Source organism: Calonectris borealis, chromosome 4 (genome assembly GCF_964195595.1).
Source record: "Calonectris borealis chromosome 4, bCalBor7.hap1.2, whole genome shotgun sequence".
Lineage (NCBI taxonomy): Eukaryota > Metazoa > Chordata > Aves > Procellariiformes > Procellariidae > Calonectris > Calonectris borealis.
In genome coordinates, this window is record NC_134315.1 from 84466473 (window position 1) to 84492582 (window position 26110).

At 42.8% G+C, this 26110-nt stretch overlaps 1 protein-coding gene and 1 long non-coding RNA gene across 6 annotated transcripts in view; both read right to left on the reverse strand.

Annotated features, from left to right (window-relative positions):
- The window catches only part of RASSF6 (Ras association domain family member 6), a 28163-nt gene extending 14576 nt beyond the window's left edge, over positions 1-13587 (reverse strand). The window contains exons 1-4 of one of the 4 annotated variants that reach the window (XM_075150424.1): positions 13377-13587; positions 12023-12833; positions 11756-11941; positions 714-803 (exon numbers count right to left, since the gene is read on the reverse strand). In XM_075150424.1, coding sequence (XP_075006525.1) covers positions 714-784 — 71 coding nt within the window. In that variant the 5' untranslated portion in view covers positions 785-803; positions 11756-11941; positions 12023-12833; positions 13377-13587. Of the gene's footprint in view, positions 1-713; positions 804-5534; positions 6243-11755; positions 11942-12022; positions 12834-13376 lie in introns of those variants that run through there. The other 3 variants (XM_075150425.1, XM_075150426.1, XM_075150427.1) reach the window with 3 other exon arrangements.
- A 615-nt stretch (positions 13588-14202) lies between these two features.
- Positions 14203-26110, reverse strand: part of LOC142082325 (uncharacterized) — a 63480-nt gene continuing 51572 nt past the window's right edge. For both annotated transcript variants that reach the window (XR_012673667.1, XR_012673666.1), the window contains one exon: positions 14203-16874. This is a non-coding gene — a long non-coding RNA (uncharacterized LOC142082325). The remainder of the gene's footprint in view (positions 16875-26110) is intronic.

The following is a 26110-nucleotide window of genomic DNA, read 5'->3' on the forward strand; positions in this document are numbered from 1 at the left end:
CCCTGGGTGCATTTATAGTTAGCTTCTTCCCACAGGAACATCAAGAGGGATGGTAACGAAGTGAGAAAAGAGCCCCCTCTTCCTGCTCCTGTGCTCTGGTCAGCAAAGGAAAAATTAATCCCCTAAAAAAGGCATGGAGCTATATGCCAGGAAGCTCTGGGTTTATGACAGCATTAGGAAAAATTCCTACCAGCCAGATTCAACTGTGGAAATGCATCCCAGGAAATACATTTTGAGTGCAACTCCAAGCTTTTTACAAGTAGGTTAAAGAACCATTTTCACCCGCCACAGAATATTGCTGGCAGACCCAGTAGGTCTTTGTGCAAAGAAACACTGCCATCTGGAACTACAGACCAAACCCCATGTCTCAAACAAGTAGAGCTCAAGTTAAACACTGGAACTCGTGTTCAGTTCCAAGAGATTTCAAAGTTAAGAAGGTCGTCTTCTCTAATTATGAATTTTATTTCAGTATCCTCTAGAAGTGCTGTCCTACCTAATGAACAAATTCCACAGACCAAAAGGTTTAATGCTCTGTTCTTTGAAATCCATATAAAGGGCAACTTTGTTCTGTAGACACTTCATAGAAAGCAAGTTGTAGGAACTGCTGCTGCTATAGGCTCAGCTCTCTACAGGATCCCCTGTCAATGAATAACGGAGTAACTTTAACGAAAGCAGGAAAGTCATTAATATTTTTTTTTTTTTTAATACTTTACCTGGTTATGAACTTCTCCTCATTGATAGAAACAGAAGGTAGATGCTGTGCTTTCATAGTCACTTTCTTCATTTATTCAGAAGAGATGAATCTAAACAAAAAGTCAAAAAACTTAATATCCACTAACGCCACTAAGAAAGACTAAATGGTAAACACAACAGCAAAACCTTAGCTTGCCAGGTGAAACAGGCCCAAACACTCAAGCTTCGGGCTAACTATACCATATTCTGACTGCTTTGTACTTAGCCATAATACCCATATATTTCCCACTCCTAGTAGAAAAAGACATAAGCCATTCCCAGCAATATCACAGTACCTTCAATCCCAATACTACATATACCAGGACTTTCTCCAGTAGTTTTAGGACTACTCCACACCACTATGACACTACAATTATGCTTCACTTGTTCGTAGACTGACACTGCAATCCATTTACTGGTTAGGATTCATTTGTTAATTATGGATAGAGCATTGCCCAGGGTCACCAAAAAAAAAGTGACTCAGCAAACCACCCTTAAACAGGTTCATAAAACTACACAAGAGGAGGAGAAGTGTTGATCATTGGCAGAGTCCTGCAGCACACAAAGAAAGCAGCTGAGATATTAAAGAGAGAACAAGGCTATAATTAAAGTGATGTAGCAATATAATTTACAGATCACCATGTAGTGATTCCAGCACTTCGTGCAGGCAGCAAGCCAGACCCATGAGACTCCAACAAAGCATTCTTCAATAAGCTTAATTATGGAGTCTTGGCTGCTTTCATTCCCCCTCAGGTACTAGAAGAAAAGGCAGACTGGGGAAAGTAAATGAAGAGACTCAGAGACTCAAGACAGACAACTGATACTGCACTGAACAAACTTAGTCACAGCCCAAGAAGTGGCATCACACAGATGGGTGGAAAAAAAGAAACCCCACCGAAAGTAGTAAAATCTCCAAGGACTGCATGGCAAGTTGATTATTCCGCTTTTATGTCTCTCTTACTTGGGCATGACGACAGAGGAATTAGCCTGACAGCTCTTGATGACCATTCTCCCTTACGCCAGGAGATGGACTCGAGTCTGACTTCAGACTGCATGGGACAGAGCCCGGTCAAGGACATCAGAAAAGCAGTTTATTGTCTACAGTACTAATGACAAGTAGCCTTCAGAAAAATCAATTTAGAAAAGAAATTCAAGCTTGAAAAGATCGTGGCTAACTAAAGAGTAAGTGCCTAGCTTCTGTGCAAATGATCCTACTCTACTGAGCTTCTTTTTTAGAACGAGTCACATAAAGTTTCCGTAGTCATAGATGAACGACTTCTAAAAAGATATACGTGGAGAAACGAGATGTTTTGCATAAAAATAGCTTTGCATAAAAATATCTTCAACCTACAAAACATATAGGAAGTTACTGCACAATCTCTAAAACCAGAGCGCACTATCAAAATGAGCTTCACGCGAGCAGCTGGGATTCCTAACTGCGCTTGATCAGTAGCTCACTGAAAAGAGCGGAAGGATCCCACATACCCATTGTCCTTTGGGTGACATCCATCAAGGCCAAAACATACCTGAAAGCCAAAAAAGCCCAGGCACTTCTGTACAGACATGAGTTCGTATATAAGGAAGAGATTGCTGTACACCAGTATAATGGCGTTGTTTCTTTCCCTCTGAAATGAGTTCAGCAACCATTGGCCACACCTTGAAATCTGCTTTTATGTGATTTACTAATACCTCTAACTGAATCAACTGCCTATGCCAATGTAATTTCAAAACAATTTTAAAAGATGCAGAGGAGTTTATGTACATTGGCACCTGAATAACTGGATATACGCTTAAGCTTCCTCCCACCTGTCAGGAAAAAACATGTCAAGAAGAGCAGATAGCCAAGTCACCACTATTAAAAGTAGAGCAGCAACTCTCACAAGCTCTAGCCGCGATTCACTGCTCACGGTTGCATTCTTTTCAATAGAATTTGACTTTAAAATTATTCCTATGGAAGAAAAAGCGGATCTCTACAGATTGAGAGAAGTGATCTTTACACACACAAAAAGAAAAGATTATCGTGGAACTACCTGTTTCGTTACACAGTCAATGGCTCTCACTAAATTATTTGCCTCAAAAACCTTGAGCATATCTTCAATCAGCTGGATGCCTTTAAAATGCTGACAATGAAACAAACTGGACGAGTAGCTGGTGATGGGAACAATTCTTCACCAACGCCTCCCCCTTTCCTCTCCCTCGCTGCCCGATGAGCCTGGACAAAGACTGGCCTTTTCTCCTATCGCTGGCGCAGAAGCACAAAAAATGCTCCTTATGTTTTCCTCCGTTATGTGACCAGTTCTGCTTATCAGGCTCGTACAAAACATTTCCACACCACCAGCTCCCCCTGGAGATAAAACGCTTCTCTATGTACCCTTCCCATAGGCGCATTTTGGCCACACACATCTCGCGGCCCTTATTTTTAGTTAACCCTGAAACCTGTGAGCTGAAAACGTGAAGTGACTTCCCCAGCACAATTACTAAACACTACAAATGACAGTATATTTACACTGGCACTCCGTAAGTCCACAAAGCTGTCGCATTTTCTATCACCTCCCAGTATTTTATTGTTTTCCACGTCACTTCCCTGTGGCTCTTTTGAGGAAGCAAACAGGACAAATGAAGTGTGTTTCTTCCATCGTTCCCTTTGATTTCAACTAACAAAAATGTGCTCATTTTCCAGCTCTTCCAACAGGACACGATTGTGGCCATCTATTCAAAGCTATCTTCTGACTTGCTTAGCGTCAGGCAGGCGTCTTCAGCATCACGTTAAACTGGACTAGAACCACAGAATTGTCTCAGATAGTTAAGACCTTCAAAGTGGGACCTCAGCTGGACTAACTTCCTGGCCTGAGACTTAACCAAGAACAAACTTAACGCTAGGAGGAAGACTGACTGAAGCCTAAAATACTTTTGGAAGGAAAGAAAAGAAACAGAAGGAAAAGACAGGAGTAAATCAGAAGTGGGGCAGATGCAAAATGAGCAACTCCAGAGGAAGACTGCAAGTATTGGAGAAGTCTAGGAAAAGGAAATGGAAGAATCACCACCGCTCAAACCCAAAGCTGCGAGAGGATCAATAGCCACATCAGGGCACAAGACAAATCTCACAGAGATAGTGAACTTTACTTTTCTTTAAGATTTATATCTTACCCGAAATGTTTTTTTCCAATAAAAACTCAAAGTGTTAGTGGAGAGGCAGATGAGAGGACTTCTTTAGTTTTATTAAGTCGAGTGATTTTTAAGTTTTGCTTAAGGGAACAGCACAGGGACAGGAGAGGGGAGGAATGACAAAGCAAAGGTAAAAGCAAACGGCCACACAGATTTTTACACGAGGACAAAAGGAGGCAACTGTACAGGAGGGCTGGAAGGAGAGGGACACTCAACATCCAGAGTTGAGCCAAGCAAGAGCAGCAAAGCAGCATTTTAATTTGTATGTAACAGCCTGGACGTGCTTTTTGGCGCATCCATATATTAAGATAGGGACTGCAGAGCGAGCCGTGTGCTATGCAGAGGTCCTACCCGTGTTAAGAACTAAAAACCCAAACCTCCCCAAAGATTTCTAGATATTTTTATCCAGCGCTTCCCAAAGCTGTTCCAAAACCACAGAAAGTCAGGATGGGGTGAACCTTCTCAGTTTCTCGCATATAAACCACAAGGCTCAGCTCTCTATTAACGTAGCTGCCGACAACGTATGCATCTAATATTTCGTACAGCACAAAGAGCTTTGCACTGCAGGCACAACACCACACATACCTAAGTCACTTTCTAAACTCAGAAGTGTCTGGTATTTAGCAAAATTTTGGACCATTATCTGTTTCTATAAAAATGAGTTTAGGATTTATTTACATACATAAGAAATTCAATATCAGCAAAATAATTTTACTAGTCTTCACCTAGTCACACGCTCTAGTTACATGAGCCTTCATGTTGGGTTTTACATTGGTGTGTTCTTTGGTAGGTGGTTTTTTTTGTTTGTTTTGGGGTTTTTTTAGTGGTGTGGGGTTTTTTTTGTTAGTTATTGGGTTTTTTGTTGTTTTTTTTTTTTTAAACTTACACGTCCTCACCAGCAAAGCAAAGGTCTAATCAAAAGAAAGTACTTATTGGAAACACTTGCATTTTCCCCACTGAAAACAGGGGGGCTTTTTTCTTTGTCTTTACACTTCATTTTAAAAATTAACTGCTACCGTACAGAGCAGTAGCAGCACTACTTGAATATAAACCACGGTGTAACCCCTCTGCTCAGGCACGTTCAGAATGGGCTTTCATGACTGAAACCAAAAGCAAGTTGGTATTTATCTGTAAACACGGCCCCTTATCTTTGAGTCACAAAGAGATACAAGCTCCCTCCCCTCACACAAACGATGATGACAGAGCAGGGCTTGCACCAAATCTATTTCAAATGCTAAGTAATCCACTATTATGAAGAGAAGTTACTTTCTATTTCAGGAAAGGTAACTTTTACCTGCCAAAAAGAACAGACAAGGTCACCGACATAACCTTTTAAATCACACTGGTGACTGAACGCAGGGCAGCAAAGGCTTGTGCCCACGTACGCGCTGAGCAGCAGCACTACCTATTATCTGCCCGTTTTAATCACAACTCTGATTCACTCAAAGCCACCTCCACGTTTAGGAACTTCCTTGCCGAGAATTTCTGACCGAACATTTCTCCTTCCCTCCGGCACCCTAATTACCCGAAAGGAATTTGACTCGAGTTCTGGGTGACTGCGAAGGACCTTGCTTTCTACTGACACTGCAGGTTACACAGCAAGCAGAAGAACAGCTCCGGCTTTACATTTCGCTTACCTGTACGTACGATCAGAGAAGGAGAAGCAGAGGAGGAGTTTCACATACCTTACACTGAGCCCTGGACAAGGCATGACAGCATTGCACTGGCTGACAGCTACCTCTGCTACTTCATGGAACCCACAGAGCTGTTAATTACTATTTTGCTTCACAAACTGGGAGTGCTAGAAACCCAGGACACTCCCCGCACCTCGGTGCATGTCGGGAATATATACCTACCCACTTTCCTTCCTCCAAGCGGCTGACAGGAGCGCTCCCTTAGTCACGGTTACACCTACGGGGAGGCTCCAGTTAACACTTTAATCACTAACTTTATAATGAGCGGCAACCTGCTGACTCTTGTAATTATTTGCTGACAGGGCACACCCTGAAACATCCTGTGCTGAAAGCACTGTTAGGCTTTAACCTCCTCTTGTCTGTTTTCGAATCCATAGGATAAAGGCATTTTTCCTTCTCCAGATATACGCCAGTCCTTAGTGTTTAGTGGAATAACCAATACGTACAATCAGACCATGCCTAAGTATAAATATATGGATTTATAACATTATGACCAAAATTCTGACAACTTGATCACTTAATCACATACAACCGTATATTCAATCTCTTGCTTAACTGTCTAATAGCCTTATGAATATCATTCATTGAGCAAGAGCTGTGTCTGTAAGAGACAATGCATCGCTGCTTAGCTGAAACGCTCAGCAGCTAATCGTACAAGCAGACATTTAAACTGTAAAAAATACTTGAACCAACACATACCTACCAAGCTCCTACCGTTTGCCCATCCATTTACAGCAAACAATTTATTCACAGTATCAAGCCTAAAACTTTAAGTTATAGGGCCACAGAGAGAAAAGCATGAAAAACACTGAGTCTGAATTTTACTTCATACCAATCTTACTGCACTGTGATTTATAGCAAGTTACTTCTGCTTTATATACTTTTATGTTAGAGAGAGGCAGAACAGACCCATAAATATCTGATTCTTGATCACATCGTTATCCTCTAGTGTACTCAAAAGCTTGATTCATTGCTGTACACACAACACAATATACTTGGGATTACAGTTTATGGTGCAGTTTCTAGCTCTGCACCTGAAAAATATTTCAATAAAGATTTCAGTGGTATATATAACATTGAGAAGTCTCTCAAAACACAGGAAGAGTCGACATACAAGATTTTTGCTCAATTCACAACAGCATAGAAGCTCTGTGCTGTGGTGGGCTTGGAGCTTCAAGACAAGGTCAACCCTTGGAGCTGCTCCGTCTCTTCTGCAGTTGTTTAACACAAATGCATACAACTTCCCAACTTGTTTAAAGCCAGAGGTTTGATTTTTTTCCTGTGACAGCTTCAGACACTTGAGCACTCTGCCTGACACTCTTGGATCAGAGAGCTAGAGCAAAGAGTAGGCACAGCCTGGCACCTTCAAGTCTCTAAACCAAGATAATGTCAAATCTATCTGTTTCTGACAAGTATACCACCCTGCTGGACAGTTACATTGTAAAGCTGTTAGGTACGAGGAGGTACCCGTGTATTTTTAGAACTGAAGACCACATCATTAACTTACAACAGGGCAATGTGATGTTAACCCTTCAGCGCAACTCAAGCTTCGCCCTGACTCCCAACTTTTAAGGGTTTTTTTGGGTTTTTTAAGATTAATTTAAGTTTTCTCAGGATAGCTTTTTTAAGTTTGTAATCGAGTTGTGCAAACCCAATGCTTAAATTACTTGGACCCATGCAAAGATGTCTCAGTAGGAATTTAATACCATAGAGCAGTAAAAAACCCAATAATAATAAAGGACTACAGTTCTCATTTCCAGTTTAACCAGGTGTGCTGATTTTGACATTGGCTTGCTGAACATGGCTCACGTTTATTTGTCGTTTTCACTCTCACACTTGAACTACTACCAATGGCCTAGTTCTGATCTCATTTCAGTCACACACAATTACCTGATAAGTACTTTGTGGAGACTAGTCGGTGCAGACTAGGAATCACATCAGAGGAAAAAAAAAAACCCAAGGTCTTTAGGGCTACATAGCAGAAATAAGTTCACTCTAAACTGCAAGAAAGAGAATGCTTCCGTTCCTTTCATAGTAAATAATCCATGCCCAGGGACCATTATTTTTTCATCTTTAATGATAAAAGTAATTTATATGCCCTGGAAATCTAAGAACAAGTCACAACTTCGTTGTATTATTTCACTCCTTAAATGTTTAGAACAGGCAGGGAATGTGACGCTCCTTGAACCTTTAAAGGCTGTGCTACCTTTCTGGCTCCTTGCATGATTAATATACAAATAATGTTAAGTTAATAAGTAATAGGAAGTTGGAGTTCAGCTGTTTAACAACTTGGCCTCAAATCATTAACAAACAGTCTGCTAAAGCTAGAAGAACATCTAGAATGGAAAAAACTAAGAGATTGCTGTTCTATTTTTGTAGTGCACAGTCATAATAAGAAGGCTGGCCACAGCAAGATCATACATGCACGCTGGACTTCAGTGGAAGTGTTTTGAAATACACAACAGGATATACAGGAGCTCACAACAGACTTCTGTGCTTTATAATGAGAAGGAAAGTCCCTAATATTGCTTGCAAACAGCTATTTCTGGACAACTTCAGATCATTAACTCGAAACATGGGAAATTCTTCGTGGACTTTCTGGGCCAGCTACTGCAACGCCAAGGTAGAGCCTCAACTGACAATATCTGAAACTAACAGAAAACAAGCGATCGATTCATTCCTTTATATTACTAAGAGGATTGTGTTGATAATAGGAACAAATCAAGGAATTTAAAACAACTGGATTTACCCTGCCAAGGACCTCCCATTCTTTCGCGAGATTATTTTCTGTCATCACACCAATGTGCCAACAGCAATACTTGTGTGCCAGGACATGTTCTGCAGACACAACTGATAGGCATTGAAAACAGAAACTCGGAAACAGGTGATCGCCTCACATCACTAAATACGCATTGCACACATCCACTACAATGCCTTGTTATCTATCATGGGCCATAATCCCTCACACACACACCATTTAGTGAATTTTCGGGGCCACAAGTTTTTAAGGAATAGAAAAGAAGCAGAACTGGTATTTGCAGCAGCACATGTGCTAAAGGCTATGGTTTCTGACATCATTTAAAGAGCCGGAACTTCCCAGGTACTGACCTTCACCTACCTGAAAAGCAGCTTGCAGATATCACTGTTTTTATCTTCACGAGTCACTGTTACAGGGACAGACCTTACCGAAGCATCTGAAACACTGTTAGTCATACATCATGGCTTGGCATCGATTATATACACCCATTAAGTCATCCATTTGATATTATAGAGCTTCGTAAGTCCATACAAGGATTTTCATTGCCTGGAGCTACAAAATATTATAAAGGGCAGAACCAGAGAGAACTGCCCTCTCCAAAAGAGCTACAATCATACAGCTTTTCACTCCCATTAGAGCTCAACCATGAATAAAATCACCACCTCACCACACCCAGGCAATTTACACAGCATTTACAAGCCTTAACGCCGCCACATTCAAGGTTTCCAGCTCTAGATTATCATCAAATCCAAGATTCTCCTTAAAACGTCACTTCCTTAGATTTTTTCCTACCTGTCGCTCGTTATCTGGCCTTTTCTATGTGCAGGATACAAAAACCCTGGTCTGCCTTTCTTTAGAGAACCACAACCAAGAGTCCTCAAGGTTGCTCCACCGAAAACCATCCTCTATCCTTCCTCTCATTTATAATATAGGATCCTTTTATGCTCAGGTAACTCCTGTCTAACGGTCAGTTGAGGGTCATGTGACTGTAGCACCTGACTCCCATTTCCAATATGCTAATTATTTTTCTTTAATTACTTCTTTCCTAAAGCAGCTGAGTCATAATGTGGACTGTCCCCTATTTTATATTCCTTTTAAAAATACCAGTTCAGTAATCTCCACAATAAAACAGTCATACTAAATCTAAACTAGAGTTTTGAGGAAGCTTCACATCTTAACCCTGACTTGAACCTACTACCATTGTTGCTGTGAAGGCGTACCCACCTGCTGCCGTTGGAACTGCCCTTGCAAACCCGCCGGTTATTTTTTCTCTTACTTCTATACTTGCCTTTAGACTGTGTACAAATGGGAAGATTCAATTTGCAGTGTTGTATGACTATTTGAGAGGGGACAATTATTGTGCCCAAATCGTCCCCATTCTCCTCACCCTAAAATGTCCTAAATCGTAAAGCAAACATCAGCAATAACTCTAATTCCAATATATTTTGCATCACATACGTATGCAAGTCTCTATTTTCTCTACAAACTCAGTGAAGAAACAGGAAGTGTCTCGGCTCCACGGAAGATCAGTCCTAGAGTCACATTATAAATACGTGAACCTTATACAAAAAAGTCTACCAGTAATCAGTCTGAGTTCAATTTGTAATGAACACAATGCAAATCAGACATTGTTTTCTTGACTTTGCTGCAGCACACGGCACTGTGTTATGAAATGATTAAGCATCTCTAGCATACGGTCTGCAGCGCTGTCCGAAGCCCCGTTGAAGGTGCCTGCACGTCACTGAATTCAAGGCGATCTGGGAGACTGTTTACTGTCATGCTGTCAGTGTTCCCTACCCGACCGGTCAGACTGTCAAAGATATCATCTCTTTTTCCTCAGGCTTTCACCTTCTGAAAATTTACACGGTTTCATATCCTGAGATGCTCTGAGCACACGCAAGTCTCCGGCAAATTCCGGAGAAGAGCTCGACAGCAAATTTTTTTCCGTGTAAACTGCAAGATAGATTTGAAAAAAAAGTTTGAAGTAAGCTGCACTTCAGGAATGTCACTACTATATAGTGTACTACCTAAATGCAGTGTCGTGTACTACTAGACTAAGATAAATATTCTTGCTTCACAGCAATTGATGTTGAGTCATAATTACGAAGCATGTTAAATTAGCTTAATGCTAGGCTGGATATGGGTTAAAGAGCAGTCATGTAAATGCCTTGCCATTGTCTATGTAAACACTTTAGTGGTTAAAAAAAGTAGCCCAGATTTCTAGTTATCATTCTCTTCATACCTGCTAACAGAAAGTACAAGTTTTTCACACAAATGGAAGTCACTTTAAGAAAGAATGACAGCCTGTGCTAGCCAGCATTGCTGGAACCTACAAACTTCCAGAAAATGGGAAGGATGAGAGAGGATATGGAAAGTGGATTTGGCAGATGTTTTAATGAGATTGAGATTATAAAGCAGGGTTAGTAAAGAATGTCTGATACAAAACTATGTGACACCTCCACTGTATTTTACATGACTCTACTGGACCAAGTTTCCTGATGGCATAAAATGATGAAACTCCATCAATACTGAATGAAAATAACCTTTTAGTGCATACAGCATCGTTAGGGGACCTAGGAGACTGAACCACAAGTCATCTAGCAAGAGCTCAGCTCCTATAATGTGTTCTCATACCAGGTGCCCAGATAACCAGTACGAAGAGCATGCTCGCACTTATGCCACCTCATTTATTCTAGCATCCGTTCTAGAAGAAAATCAGATTCCCTTAAAGAGCCATGATACACCAGAGCTTCTCCTGTACAGATGAGGACATAGTTTGTCAGTGCAGCGAAGCACACTGAAGTAAGTTTCAGTTATCCTTACATATGTAACTCTCTGTGTAATAAAAGTGTTCAGGTTGAAAAGGAACAGCGTGAGAAACAGCACTCCCTCGTTTTTGCTCTGTGATTATGAAGTGAGGAATCAGACGCTGGTGGGCATGGGGGCGATGCATGGCAATTGCAGCCCGTCTCTGTGTCCGAGCAGCCCACGCTCCTTCGCTCACAGTTGCTGCGCAGTGCAGACATTCTTCACATTGTGTCCCGGTGTCTCTGCGTGGCATACAGTTCTTCATTGTATGCTGCTAAGCACAAATAACTTGAGTGATACATCAAACTGCTGGGAAGCTAGCATAAAAACAGCAACATCTGAGACTTAAAAACATTTCCATAATGAATATTGACTGCGTAAGCAAGTAACATCCCTGAAATGCATCACGAAAATTGTTTAGAGAGAGAACTGACTTTTTAATTTTTGTACTGCATTAGATATATAAACAGACAGCGGAGCAGACGATCTGTAAGCATCCGTAGCATTTATTTATTAATTCGCTCTTGAAAATCTCAGACAAGCACAGAGAGCGCTGCGAAGGAGAAAGTGCAAAGCGAAACAGATTGGGCTGACTCACTGAGGTCCTGCCTTGGGTTTCGCGGTTTGAAGAGACCTCCGTGACTCCTCAGTTCTACCTAAGAAACTTCACCCTCTGACACTGAGACACTCCTCACCTCTGCTCAATCTTCTTGCTGAAAATCACCCCATAGGCACTGCAACTGCTTGCTCCGGATCGTTCCTGTCCTTCCATAACGCTGCTTTTCTATTACAATATCAAATAAACCCTTTGACCGTGCAGCTGTCTAGCATATTTTACCACGAGTAAATACCTTTATATACTTACTGTGTCATATTCATATTCTCCTCCCGAGTCTCTGATTGTATGGATCACATTTTTCTTCTCATTCAGATATCCAAGGCCCAAACTCTTCTGAGAAGGGTCCTAGAGCACAGTGGGCGCTGCGTGCTATGGCTGCAGTTCCGTGTCAGCTCGATGGCAGAGGCGGTGGCATTTCAGTGGCGCTGGATGAAACAATAGCGTCTCCAACTTCGAAGGGCTAAATCTTCTCTCAGTGCTTGGCTAACACATTTACAACCTACGCTAGGTTTCGTGGGAATTAACAAGGCTAAAATTTTATCTCATCATTGAGGACATCTGAATGTCTTTCTGTCTAGAAGTGCTTTGGAAAAACAAGGCCAGATGAAAAGGGAGGCATATGGAACACAACGGTATATAAAATCGCTATCTGATTTGGACAACGAGCTCTGCATGTTCCTGCGTAAGGCAACATAAACAAGTCAATAGCTGTTTAGGAGATGCTGAAATTCTGGAAAGATTCTTCCCTGCGCAGTGGTTCAGAGGGTGTGTCTTCCAGTTTGGAATTTGATCCATCTGAAACTGTCATTCTCAGCCCTGCGGGCAATACCTTGCTTCTAAGCCATTACACGTGTCCTTACAAGTGAAGAATCTGAACAAGCTGCCCACTGGAAATGCAAATTCAGCCTCTGGAACGGTGTTGTCCCAGCTTCCCCAGCGCACGCCGCACAGGGGAAATGTACCACGCTTGCAGTAGGCAGTCTTCACCGCAGGAAACCATAGGCTGCTGGCTGACAGAGGCAGTCTCCAACGAGATGATGTTCCATCAGCTAGAAAGCTGTAGAGAAATAGGAGTGTCTTTAGGACTGTAAGTTGGATGGTATGATCGCCCAGGTCTGTGCGGAGAGCACAGGTTCTAACAGGTGCAGGAATGGAAGCAATTTCAGGTGTGAAATTTTATGCAAAAGTTATTGCAGAAACAGAAACCATATCTAAGCAGTAAATGTCGAGCTATTACGGGAGGCATATGGGCCGGGAGATGAATGCTCCTCTCCCAGAGCACCTGGTATCTGCATGGATCCTCTCTGGGCCCTGTGCGCTTCTGTAGTAGTCAGCTCAGTAGCACTGCACGCGTTGGCTCTGAATTTTCAAGCCTTCATTTACAGCAATAAATTTCAGAATTTCAGACACCTTTGCGAAAAATTAAGGAATATCTAGTGAAATACCCTGAAGTTGAAGACTCACAGATCAACAACCATTTTTACAAGCCTGGCACCACTCTCTTGACATACAACACCACAGATTTGCACTTAAATGACAATCTTTTTCAAAGACGGACAGTCCTTTGTCTCTGCTGTTCGCAGACAGCTGCCTTTGTTACCTGAAAATTCATGAAAGGTGACATTCTTCTGGAGTCGGATCCTTCTGCTTCCTCTATCCCACACCAATGGGCAATGCCCTGCCAGATGCAGGATACGCTTTTTCCCAGCGTAACGGACTTCATATGGCAATGACACCTTGGTAACTCCATGCCGCAAAACGACAAGTAAGAGCTCTTTCGGCGTCTGCACTCTGAGGGCACCCATTCACCTTAATTATCCTGATTTGCCTCATCTGGAACCTCCCCTCCCCTTGACCCCCATGCTTGATGGGAGCATGGGCCCACGACACTATTTAAGCTCAGCCTGGAGGAATTGCTCTCTTTTTGAGCTGTGTTGTAGGAGTGTTGGTCCTTATTTCAGTAGTAGACACATCTATGCCTGGCTATAGACCCTACTGATCCTGATCTGCAGACTGGATTGTTTTCTTATCGCTTTCGACCGGAGAATCTGGATGTGATTTGGGGATTGATTTCTCGGTTTTACCTTGGTCGTGTTTCATCACCAGGACCTTGTCTGGTATTTGGACTTTTGGTTCAAGGTGGCTTCTGGCTCTGCTCAGCTCGCCTTGCTAAGGTACCAGGGGAGATTTTTAGCAGGTGAGATGACCAAGGGGTGTGCTGAGCAGCTAAACTGCTGCCAGGGAAGGAGTGGGGTAGGGTGCCCGCCAGTACTAGCTGGGCTCGGGCTGCAGGTAGTCTGCAGCCCGACATGGTGAGCTTGCACTGGCCCCTGCTGGCTTCTGCAGCAAAATGTGCACCAGAGACCTAACGCGAGTCGTGGCTGCCCTTGCTCCGCTCGGTCTGCCAGGGTGCCTGGGGCTGCTATGCCACACACTGTTTTTACGACATATCTGCTCAAAGATCTTCATTTAAACTGGGGTTTTTGCTTTTCTTATTTTACCACAAAAAGCAAACACAATGGCAAATGTAGTTAAAAAGGACTGAGCTAAGACACTCAAATCCTCACGTTGTTTGTATCTAGGAACTTCTATCTATGTCCCAATTGCACGTGTCACTGCAGCACTTCATTTTTACAAGCTGCCGGAGCCTCTGTGGAGTAAAAATGTTTTTAACCATATGCTGTTAAAATATTTTTAGAAGTGGAGTCATTTTTTTAATTACTGCAGTATCTGTTCAAACACTGATGTTAGGAAATAAAGTTTCATAACTTGAAATTTGTCTTGCAAAATCTGTGGGTTTTTATTTAATTTACCAGCTGAAACAAAACCAAAACGGTTCTTGGATTTTGTCAGAAGTTCTTACGAATGTAAAAATCATTTCTGCTAGCTCTCACTTACCTTGTCTGTCTTGACCTCTTCTGGTTTTCCTTAGCTCCGTTTTCCACCAAGTCTGTTTCCAGAAAAACATGTTATTGCAAGCCTTCCCTGGTACATAAACTGAGTAAATGCTGTTGCATTCAAAAGGTGTATGTAAAGGTGATATACTAACAAATCTTACTTGATATGCCAACTGCTTATTTTACACTGGGCTTGTTCTTTAGTACTTTACCTTTTCTTGACTCTTCAGGCTACAAATATTTCTGATTACGCACTTGGTTGGCTTTGTCCTGGTCTCTGAAGTACTGAAAAAAATCACCATTCCAATATGAACACTAATACTAGGAATGATATCTAACGGAAGTCAACAAGACTGATATAGGAAAGTACCTATGAACTTCGAGCAGTGCCTGCCCTGTAACTCCAGGATAATTAAGATGCAGTGGAGTGGAAGTACCGCAAGGTGGTGTAGCCCCAAGGACGCACGGACGTGGCTGACAATTCATTTCAACAAAAGCTTGTATTTAACTTGGCAAAGCTGAAATAAATTTCCTCTCCCACCGGTGGAGGGAGTGTCAGACCTGTCAGTGTTTGTGCGTCGGAGTTACCACTTGTGAGAATGCTCTATTGATTCTGGAGTGCAGAAAAAAATAACTTCAGTTTATGCGGGAGAGATGTTTTAAGGGCCCACGTAATTAAACGGTGTTAAAGAGGCTATTAGAACGGAAGGTAGCTTCCGAGGTTTAAGAAATGGTCAAAGGCAGAAGAGATTAAAGGACTACCAACTCTAGCATGCTACATGTGGAGATAAAACACAGCAGATGCCAAACCTCTCCTTTACACCTGCCTTGGTACCAGATGTGAAAATGGCCTGGTTTTAAAGGTAAGTCTTCTGAGAAGTCTGGAAAACTACAGACCAGTAAGTTGATGCCTTTACCAGGCAAATTAGGAGAGAAAAGAAAAGGAATAGTGAAAAAAGCACCACACCTAAAATACCGGGGAAGGGTTAAAGCAGCTTTTGTCGGCAAAAACTGTGGCTCAGGACCTGCCCGAATGCCCGCAGGCACTGGGGACCCAGGTGGTAGGGATACTGCGGCTCCTTGGAGGAAATCAACAGGGTCTATTACCAAAGATTCCACAAGAGAGGGGAGGCGAAATGACTTATGTGGAAGAATAAAAGGTTAGAAACAGAAGGCAGAACTAAATAATGGTCACTTTTCGTATTGGCGAGGGGTGGTCTGAGTCCCACAGAGCTGCTTGGGGACTTGTGCTGTTTGACGTGAAGCGAATCAGGAAGGTGAAAACTTCCGTCTTAAAGAGCCGAGTTACACCCAAAGAGGAGACAGTTCTCCTTGTCCTCTAAAACTCTTCACATGCAACGTAAGTATGGTGCAGCATGTATCGATCGAGTCTCCCATCAGTGACTTTTGATCCTATCTAATAACACTAATATGCGATCACAGCTAGGGATAACTGTGAGGAACAACTTCAGTCACAATACAGCGGTAGCTTGCAGGGCGAGAGCAAAACGTTCTTGTACATAAGTAATGGTCAGGTGGAATGAATCTGACGTGCGTGAAAAGCACGGGGCTAGACCTACACGTTTTGGATTTGGTGTTGAACTCTTAGCATCATTAAGAGCAAGCTCTGAACGCTGTCTCAGAGACAAGAGGCTGCTGTACCAGACTTGGCCTCCAGGTGGAATTGTGGACCTGCCCGGACCCACGGAGAGGATAAAGCAGTCACTAAGAGGGCTACCCGCCTTTCTCTTGCTGCATAAACGCCTGCAGTCACAGCAACAGCAGGTTGGGGAATTGCTTATGCTGTTTTTATTTAACAGAAGAGACGGTGGGGGATGAAACTCAGAGTGGGCTCCGGGGAGAAGGATGTTTCATGCATAGGTACTGGTGCCTTACCAGCATATCTCCTGGCTAAAAGATACGTGGGGAAAAACTCGGCTTCCTAATTAGACTGCCTTAAGAAGCACTGTAATTACATTTTGTTGTGCTGCATTTTACTGTGGTGACCTGGGGCAGAAAAGAGGGAGGGGACAGACTTAGATACATGCCTTCCATACACTCTCCACAGTACCCCAGTAGTCACACTGAACAACCACACTCAGCTTTTCCCTACCAGAGGGGTGCCCGTGCTGAGTCCGAGGCTGTGGGAGCAGATGTGAAACCGAAAACGAGTCCATCCTCAGGGATATCAGTAGATCTTCCTGGACAAGAAATAAGAGCAGAAAAAGGGCATGAGATGTCCGGTTTTGGTTATAAGCTTTACAATGGTTCAGTGACAGAAAAGGTGACTGGTCCTGGACAAAGCAGCTGAAATGATACTACAGTCTTCTGCTTGCTTGAAGTTGTTAGTGAAGCACTTGCAAAGAGAAATCCCAATATTCCTAGCAAAGCCAAATATTATTAAAGGAAAAAATCTGGACAAAAAAAGCCAAGTCGCGGACAAAAAAAGAATGTGGCCACTCTAGCCCATTCTGTTGTAAGTGCAAGAGGCTGCTTCTGCCATTGTTGTGAACAGGAAAATATCCTTTCTTTTAGCTTTCAGATTAATGAGTATCTAGACTGCAAAGAGACAGAACATTCTCTCCCATCAAACACTGCAACCACATAAATAGGGCTGAGCTTTTATCTGCTGGATCTGTCAGCACCTAAAATGATTGAGACACCGGTGTGCTGCAGTTCTTGGGAGGCGTGCCAGCACTGGACCACCTGCAGGAGGTATAGATGTTATTTTTCATCCCGGCTGCTGTTCTCGCTAAATGGACAGAAAATAAAATCTTTATGTGAAAGATAGAGAGTGGTACTGGGACTAGTGCTGCAAGAGGATTCTGTTGAGAGGACTTCTCCTGGGATGGGACCCTCATTGTCTATCAGACAGCTTTCACTGAGGCTGCTGAAGGACACGTCTCGTGAATAAACCAGTATGGATAATCTGGCAACTTCCAGGACCAGGCCGACGTGCCCGAAACCGACACAGCAAAACACTACAAGCACAAACTCCAAAATAGACTTGACGATACAATGCAGCACTTGTGTTCAGAAGAGAAGGCTCAGTTAGCCAGTCAACAGCTTGCTATTTCCTGGGTGGTTTGTGTAGGCATGCAGTAACTTGTTGCTGCAGGTTACTTTCAATGTAGTATCGTAAATTATGTTGTTTCTCATAAAATAAAATATGAGTACCTCTTTGTCACCAGTTCTGAAAATCACATGGGCATCAGTTTATTCTATTCCTGTTCAAAGCAATACTCAAGAACACAATTTAAGTCCATGTTTGGGCACTGTATTAGGACAGAACCTTAAAACACATTGGAAAGCTTTTAAACAAGCAGTGCAAAATCTATAGAGGAGGCAAGCATTTTATTTTAGGTTTTATTCTACATTTCTGATGGATTTCACTGACACCACTTCCGGTGCTATCAACATGCTCAGCTAGTGTATTATTGTATCTTGTTCAAAAATAAATACCAGACCAAAATGTGGGAGAAAACATTTAATTTCATTGTGCGTGATGTCGAGGGGGGAACACTTCTTCCTTCTTTTTTCTACCACAACAGGAAAAGCAATTTCCCTAGAAAAAAACCGCGCAATGTCTGTTGATAGTAACAAGCTGCCTCTATGTAACACCTCTCACTTGGGAATATGAATAAATTTAGTCTAAAACCTCATCACTAGTGACAAAAGTATTAATATTAAAAACCTAAGGAACGGTGAGATCCACGGACAAGGTTTTTTCCAAATCATGACGCGGTTGTGGGTAACTACTTTGGGATTCACATATACCTGGCTTACAAAAAGAAATGAAGATGCACTCTGAAAATCACGCCGCTTTCAGCAAAACCGAAGCCATCTGCAGCCAACAGCTGGACCATGAAACACAACACGGGGAAATTTTACCGCTCCTGACGAGGGACACGAGATCGAGCCCAGAGCAAGCACACGCGATTTAAAATCCCTTATCTGACACTGAGCAGGTAACCTCACCCAGGATAGAAGTAAAGGACTGTTGACACGGCGAGGCATGTACTGGAAACAATTAAAAAAAAAGGGATATGTCTCTCAAGTTCAGGTCATTTGAAGATGGAAGGCAAAGAGATTCAGAAAGGGCTTTACAGCTCTGCCGTAACTGGAAAGAAAACCTCTGCGTTTTTCCTTTGCTGTTCAGAAATCATTTAGATTGAGTTTTATTTCTGTTCAGAAGATTTGGGGAAGACTGGGGAGGAAATCAGACATTCAGGAAGGTCACAGAAGATCTCATAAGCTGAAACTTCAATTTTTGCAGGCTGTAGCTGAAGGAAGAAAGGCTGTTGAGTCACTAAGTTTTGCTCTTTCAGTATTTCCAGCTGAATTCTTTAATGACCTTGTTGAACTCCTCTAGCAATGACAAGCAAGAGAAAACATAGTATTGGTAATTAGGGATCTCACTGCAACAGAAGTTGCCTGCTGGCTGGGCCCTGAATGCACCCGTTGGCCTTAATAGCCCTGATGAGCCTCACCGGGAGCCTCCCCAAACACAGCCTCGCCCGTGGGCCCAGAAGCCCATTTAAGCTCTGGCATCGGCATCTTTACCCTTTTTGAACTATCTTGGAGGACTGCTTGTCTCTGGTTCAGCCTTGGGTTTGCCTGGCCATGGACCGCATTGATCCGGACCCCTGATCTGTCACTTGCCTTTCTGGCTTGACCTTGGACTTGCCTCATTGCCATGAAGTTGCCTGGTGACGTGGACTCTTGGTCGAACCTGGCTGTGATCTCTGGGCCTGCCTGGCTCGCCTTGGTCGGGTGCTGGGGGGGAGCCTGGGCGGTGAGGTCCCTGCCCTGCCTGCTGGGTTACGGGGCTTGGCTCCCAGTCCCTTGGGGAGCAGCCGGTCCTCGCTGGGCCCTCGTACCCACCTGCCGGTGGTTAACTTGCCCACTCGCTATGAACTTGAGCACTGACTCCTGATAGTATTTTCTGGTCGCTGTCTCACTCAAGATACAAAAATTTAGGTTGATATTAATCGGAAATAAATTTAGGAATATTCAAATGTTGGGATTCAAGTGATAGCAGGGGAGACATTTTGCTTTGTCATCTGTGTTTAAATAAAGATGCTTTCAAATGGATTCTGTGAATTTATTTCTGGTGTAAGTAACCATGTTCTCAGTTGGTACCCTCCTGTAACATCCCCCGCTTACTGACGTCTACTCATATAATGCTTCATCTCAGGCTTTTTGAAGTAAAATATTCCCATGGACTCTAATGGTCGTTAAATGATCAGATGCTTATTATGGTCACCTGTTTCACACTGCCTGGAACAGCACCGTTAAACCTCTGAGTCCAAAAGACGGGTTAACTACGCGCATGTGCAAGGAATTTGATGTTGTAGAAATGGCGCAGGTGGGGGGACTTATGTCTTAGACACCAAGATGCTTGAAGCTTGCGCTGTATCATATACCAGAAGAAAATCTTGGTAGTGTTTGTCACTGAAGAGATCTTGTTAAGGCATGTGAGATGGGGGAAAAAAATAATCAGATTACACAAGTGGGAAGTGTGGTAGGGAAATCACCTCAGTGACTTCAGTGGGGTGAATAAGACCCTTGCAATTCCCAACAATGTATTAGGTCAATTAATCCAAAAGAGAAATAAATCATGCAAATCCTACTCTAGAAGTGTGATCTGCTTCTGGCAGGAAGTTCAGCTTTCAGCTAGTGTCTATCACTGGCATTACTATGAAAACAAAACAGGTTGCGTTGAAAACCAGTGTGACACCTGAACTTCCTGGCTCTAAGGTGTGGAGCAAAACCATAATGCAACTCAAATGCTTTTTTCTGTGTTAGCTTATTTGTTTATGAAATGCGATGAGGGTGAAATATATCGCTTGAAACCTTTCCAGAGGATTATAAGGTAGATTTATTTCAGACAGGAAGAAAGCAAGCCTCTGTTTTGCTGAATTACACTTTCTGTTTCCATTTGAAAGGTTAAAGCGCCCAAAGCGTTAAAGATAAGCTCATTCCCATAATTTGCATCTTTTCACGCAAAATACACAGAATGAAGGTGATGTTTCTTTGAAAGGTCTTCTAGATCCGAATTTTAAAGTATACTTGGTCACTCACAAATCCTACTTTTGCAAAAAGAAAAGCCGGTTTCACTTACATTTCACTTACATTCACTTACTGAGCTCTGTACTTGTTGTGTCTAAGAGCTGTGCCAATACTTTATTTAATCACGTAACCCATGGCCATCCTCTGCTCCTGTTTTTTAAAGTGTATATATTCTTTAATAAAATAAAAATATTAATCACTCCGTTGCCAAGGCCTTTGAACTAACTTTCCTCCATGCTGTATACTTCAGAGTGTTTCTTTTTCTGGAAAAGGGTCACGGTAACTCAAACACATCTCCTGGAAGACAGGCAGCTTCAATCTAGGCAGCTAGGTAATTTTGTAGAGGAGAAGTCAGGCACAAAGAAATAAAACGTAAATCTTCACAGGTAATTAAGTTGCTCCAAGGAATGACCTTGGAGGATGACAGCCTCATGTTTGATGAGATCTTGGCAGATCCTGGCCTGATCGACTATCCCAGAGTCACAAAACTCTGCAACCAAAACCAAGGGCTGGACAGAAATCTCTGGGGTTCCACGTTAACGCTTTAGGCATGTGATTGTCTTTTCTCTGAGTTTATCAATCTTCCACATCATGTACGTGCAATAAATTTAATTTACTTGCTGATTTTGTCCTGAGTTGTCCTTGTATTTTTCTTTCACTTGACTTAAGCTGAAAATTCCTAATGGGTCCATGCTTTCACGTGGGCACTTCTAAAGTAAGGTACTGAAATTGCCTTGATTATTGCTCTCATAGATAGCGAGCAACTTCAACAGCAGTTATAAATGTGAAAGTCAGGCCACTTATTTAACTCTCCACATGCAAATTCAAGGGTACAACTTTAAATATCAAAGTCCATACTGTTAACTTGCCTGCAGAATGTTAACATGACATCCCATACCCGATAACACTAGCTAGAAAATATACACATCTATGTTTTCTTCTCACAAGTGATTTCATATCCTTGGGGTGAGCCTTAAACAAATTTTCTGTATTCAAATACCCACACGGGAATGGGAGCTTCAGATCCAGATTCTGATCGGAGCTTTGTGGTTCAGGCCTCTTCTTCGCTGCTTGGGACGAAGCAGATGCTGGTTGTGCAAGAGCACTGAAGGGTGTGGAAAGGCTCTGTCCGATTTCAAAGAGTTGTGGTTCAGCAACGGGACGGCGTGCAGAGCACCTCGGGGCTGAGTCACCGCTACTATTATTCATTTTTGCTAAGGCAGCGTGCAAAAGCTGCGCTTCAGATAAGTAGCCCATTATTCTAGATTCTCTTCAAAAGTAGAAAAATGGGATGCTTGCCGGTGCTAGAGTCTTACAACCTGCTGTAAGTCCTGCACCAAAGGCTGTAAAATGCCATCTGGTAAGACTGCAAGTGCTGCTAGAAACCCCGTATATGCACTCTCTGCCGTTCCTGACTATTATAAGTGTAAGCTGTCTGCTGGGTTTATGCTGAAAAAGAGAATCTAATGCACCCACTTACTGATCCTCTTACAGGGAGAGATGATTATTCTGAACCCACTAATGAGCTACACTAGGAACTCGGGTTGAACGGTGGTGAAATGCTGCCTGCTCGGTGCAGAGGCATTCTCACTTTGCAGAAATGTTAAAATGCTGATTGCCGCCCCTACACAGGAAGCTGCCCTGCTGTCCTTAAAGAGGGACCACCACTGCTCTTTCAAAATGACCGTGTCCTTGCTTGCGTGCCATTAGTGCAGAAGTGACTTATTACACAGGGCTCCCAGGATGACACTGTGCGACGCAATGAGATTGCAACATGATGCGGGTATGATTTTATTGTCTTGCTGGAACTCATTACCAAGTTCCTGCCTCCAAGCAAAAGAATGACATGAAAATGGCCTTTGGATGTCCCCACAACGAATGATTTATTTTGAAACGAGCGGTGGCTGGTACAGGGGCTTGACGACGGGGCCCTGGAAAACAGCAAAGATGCAGTGTACCGGCATTGCCTTTTGCACATAAACACCCCGGGGAGACATATTCACAGTCTGAAAGATGCGAGGCAGGGCTGTGAGCAACTCGCCTCAGGCAACAGCTGCTCTTCTGCCTCCAGCCTGCTGTTTTCCCTTTATGCCATAGCAGTCACATGCAACACAAGACTCTAGCTGTATTGCTACAGTTGTGATAGTAGATGTAAACTAGAAATAATAACAATATGGTCTGACTGCTTCCTGAGCAGCACTGAGTACCTGATACCCTCACTGCACGCTACTGACATTAAGGGATTCAGCACATTGTTGGAGATATCCAACACTTCTTTAACTCACACCCATTGCTGCTAGCAGGAAGGGCCAATATGACTGAACTTGCCACAAAAAATGAAGTGACCTATACGTTAGCAAGGCTTAATAAAGACAGCTTTCGTTCTGTGATAAATGTGTCCTTATGTCTTGTAATTCCATTGTGCGGGATAACTTAATTTGATGGCGCCGCAGTTCTTCAAGGCTTTAGAGCAATCGTCACTAATCCTTCAGGTATTATCTGCCAGCTAATACAGCATGTCTGATGCTTCATACAATGGATTACAGTAAATAATTTCCTAGGCTATGTTGTTACAACTAAGGATGTCGTTTGAAACATACAGCTTTGGGGAAGCCCGTGTAAGAAGTTCCTGTGCCTTCCTCAGCCCCGGCCTCTTGTTCCCACCTCTGCAGTGCAGCTTTTGCACCGTCTCTTCCGTTATTTCACTACCGCTATCATAGACCCCCCTCAAACAAATAAGGAAGAATCACCCTAAAAATAAAATGACCAGCGCTGGAGCGAAAAACACACGTCTGTAATAACAAGCACCTGAGAAATCTCAGCCCATTCCTATTCCCAGATCTCAAAATAAGTCCCAAAAGTCTTCCACTGAAACTCTGATTTGACTGCATGTTAATAAGAAACACTATTCCCTTCTGGAGTAATCTGTCCAAAACGTAGTAAAACAGCACAATAACTGTTGGTTCTTGGGAAATTGATTCAGAAAAGAAATAAGGAGAGGCCGATAGAGGAGGACTCTGGGGAACTCACCATGGTGCAACACAACTTGCCTTATGTTCTGCCTACACAGTAAAATGTAAGCGTTTTTAGTATCTTCAGAATGGAAGCAATTCATTCGTTGTCTGAACTTGTGCCACCTGGTTTATACTTCGTACTGTCAACAAATCACATAAGTACTCAAAAAATGAGTATGAAAACCAAACTTCTTTGCTCTTATGCCTTCTGCTACAGACACATGCTTTTCATCTGGAATTTCTTTTGGTAAATGATTACTATAATGTTTGGCATTTCCTTTCAGACTGGGTTGTGAAAAGAGTAGGACATGCACTGGCTTATATGAAATTCCTTTCAGAATGCACTATGGTGACATGACACAACTTTTAGTTAGTAACTTCTTAAACAAGTATCACAAAACACCGATGAAAAAAGTACGTGATGAAAAGTACTACTGTGACAGAAAGCTTTGGACAGGACCTTCTTGTCTATCATGGCAGGAGTGTTTATGCCAGAGCAACAAAGAAAAAATCAGCTTTTTCATTCTGAATGTACATTTCAGTAGACAGTGCATCAAAGGTCGATGATAAATTGACCTCTATCTTGAAACTGGGCATAAAAGACTGAAAAATTCAATGAGGCTGCACAAATATACTCCAGAATTCATTTTTTCCTTTCCTGTCCAATTCTATACCTTTAAACCCAAGTCTTATTACTTAAAGATTATAATAACAAAGGCTATGAGTTCAAACGTGATCTGTAGCTATTCCCTTTCCCACACTTCTGTAGCGTACTTCAAAAATTCATGTGAAAGGTGAACAGAGTGACGTTCAACTCAACAAGTGCACATCCTGCTCATTTTGCAACATTAACTGGAAGGAAATTGTTTTCAAACTCTGGTTTAGTAACCATTCCCTGATCAAAAATACTGTTACATCTCCCTCGCTAAAGCGCAAGCCAAATCCTTACGATCTAATAATTGCACAGTGTTTTACAACTAACCACCACTTGTACAGAACGAGATAAAGCACCTGAGCCCCCGTCACTGCTCCCGATAACACAGAACTGGACAATTTTATTATCTGCAATATTTTCCAAAGTGACTTTTAGTTCACAGAGAAAAGCATTTAAAAATTCCAGAAACAGAGCTGAGAGGTGCACTGTGGTTACAGGACACTTGCGGTTCTACACGTGTAACTAAAGCTTTCACCAAAGATGACTCCAAGTTAACCCAATTGTAGGTACATACATACTTACTCAGGCTGGACAGTCAAATGCTGTGAATATGGCACTCGGTAATTACTCTTTAAGGTACTACTGACTGAAAATTGTTTATGTCCCAACTCTATTAGCTTGCTAGGCCTTCGATGCTCATGAAGACTTTTGTCACTCTTGAAACACTCATCACGCTCCACCTGCTATCAGTACCAAATTTGCAGTCAACGCAAAAGTAACCATAAAGCTCATGTACAGTAGGAGGAGTGTTAGAGCAGCCACGTTAATGGGCTATGAGATCTTACAAGATTCACGGTTGGACATAAGGTTCAAACTCTCAGAGCCATACATTGCCAAAGTCACTGCCACCACTTAACTGCTTTGCCAGGATTCATGAATCACCCATTGTTACAGGTGACACTGAGTCACCGCGTCAGGTTCTGGCAAAAACTTGACTACAGTTTTTGTCATGGTGCTCCTTGCTGGTCTGAGAAATGTCACTCTCCTGTTACCACCCCAAAATGATTAGGTTATGAGCATAAATCATACGGGGGGCCACTGTGGCTGCAGCACCCTTAATGGTAGAGTTCAGGATCCAGAAAGGAGGGGGCAAAGCAAAAAACAGGATCACAGCTGTGGACTTCAGGAGAGCAGACTTGAGGCTCTTCACGGATCTGCTCAGAAGAATCCCATGGGAGACCATCCTGGAGAGCAGAGGGGTCCAGGAGCGCTGGTTGATTTTCAAGTTTCACCTCCCCGCCAAGCTCAAGCCTGGTCCATCCCAGCAAGCAGGAAATCAAGCAAAGGCAGCAGGAGGCCTGCACGGATGAACAAGGAGCTCCTGACAAAACTCTAACGTAAAACAACAGCATACAGAGGTTGTGAAGTCTCCATCCTTAGAGGTATTCAAAACTTGACTTGACAAGGTCCTGAGCAACCTGCTGTCTTTGACCCTGCTTTGAACAGGTAGCGCGTGTGTGTACGCGCACATACGTGTTTGTCTGAGCGTGGGCTGGGCGTTCTCCAGAGGGCTCTTCCAACCTTATTCTCTCACGTCTTTCTGTGAAACTGTGATTCTCCATCTGGCTCAGGAAGAGGTAATGATGTCTGGTTAGATAATACCTGCAGTGCCATTGGACATCAGTATTTCCAACCC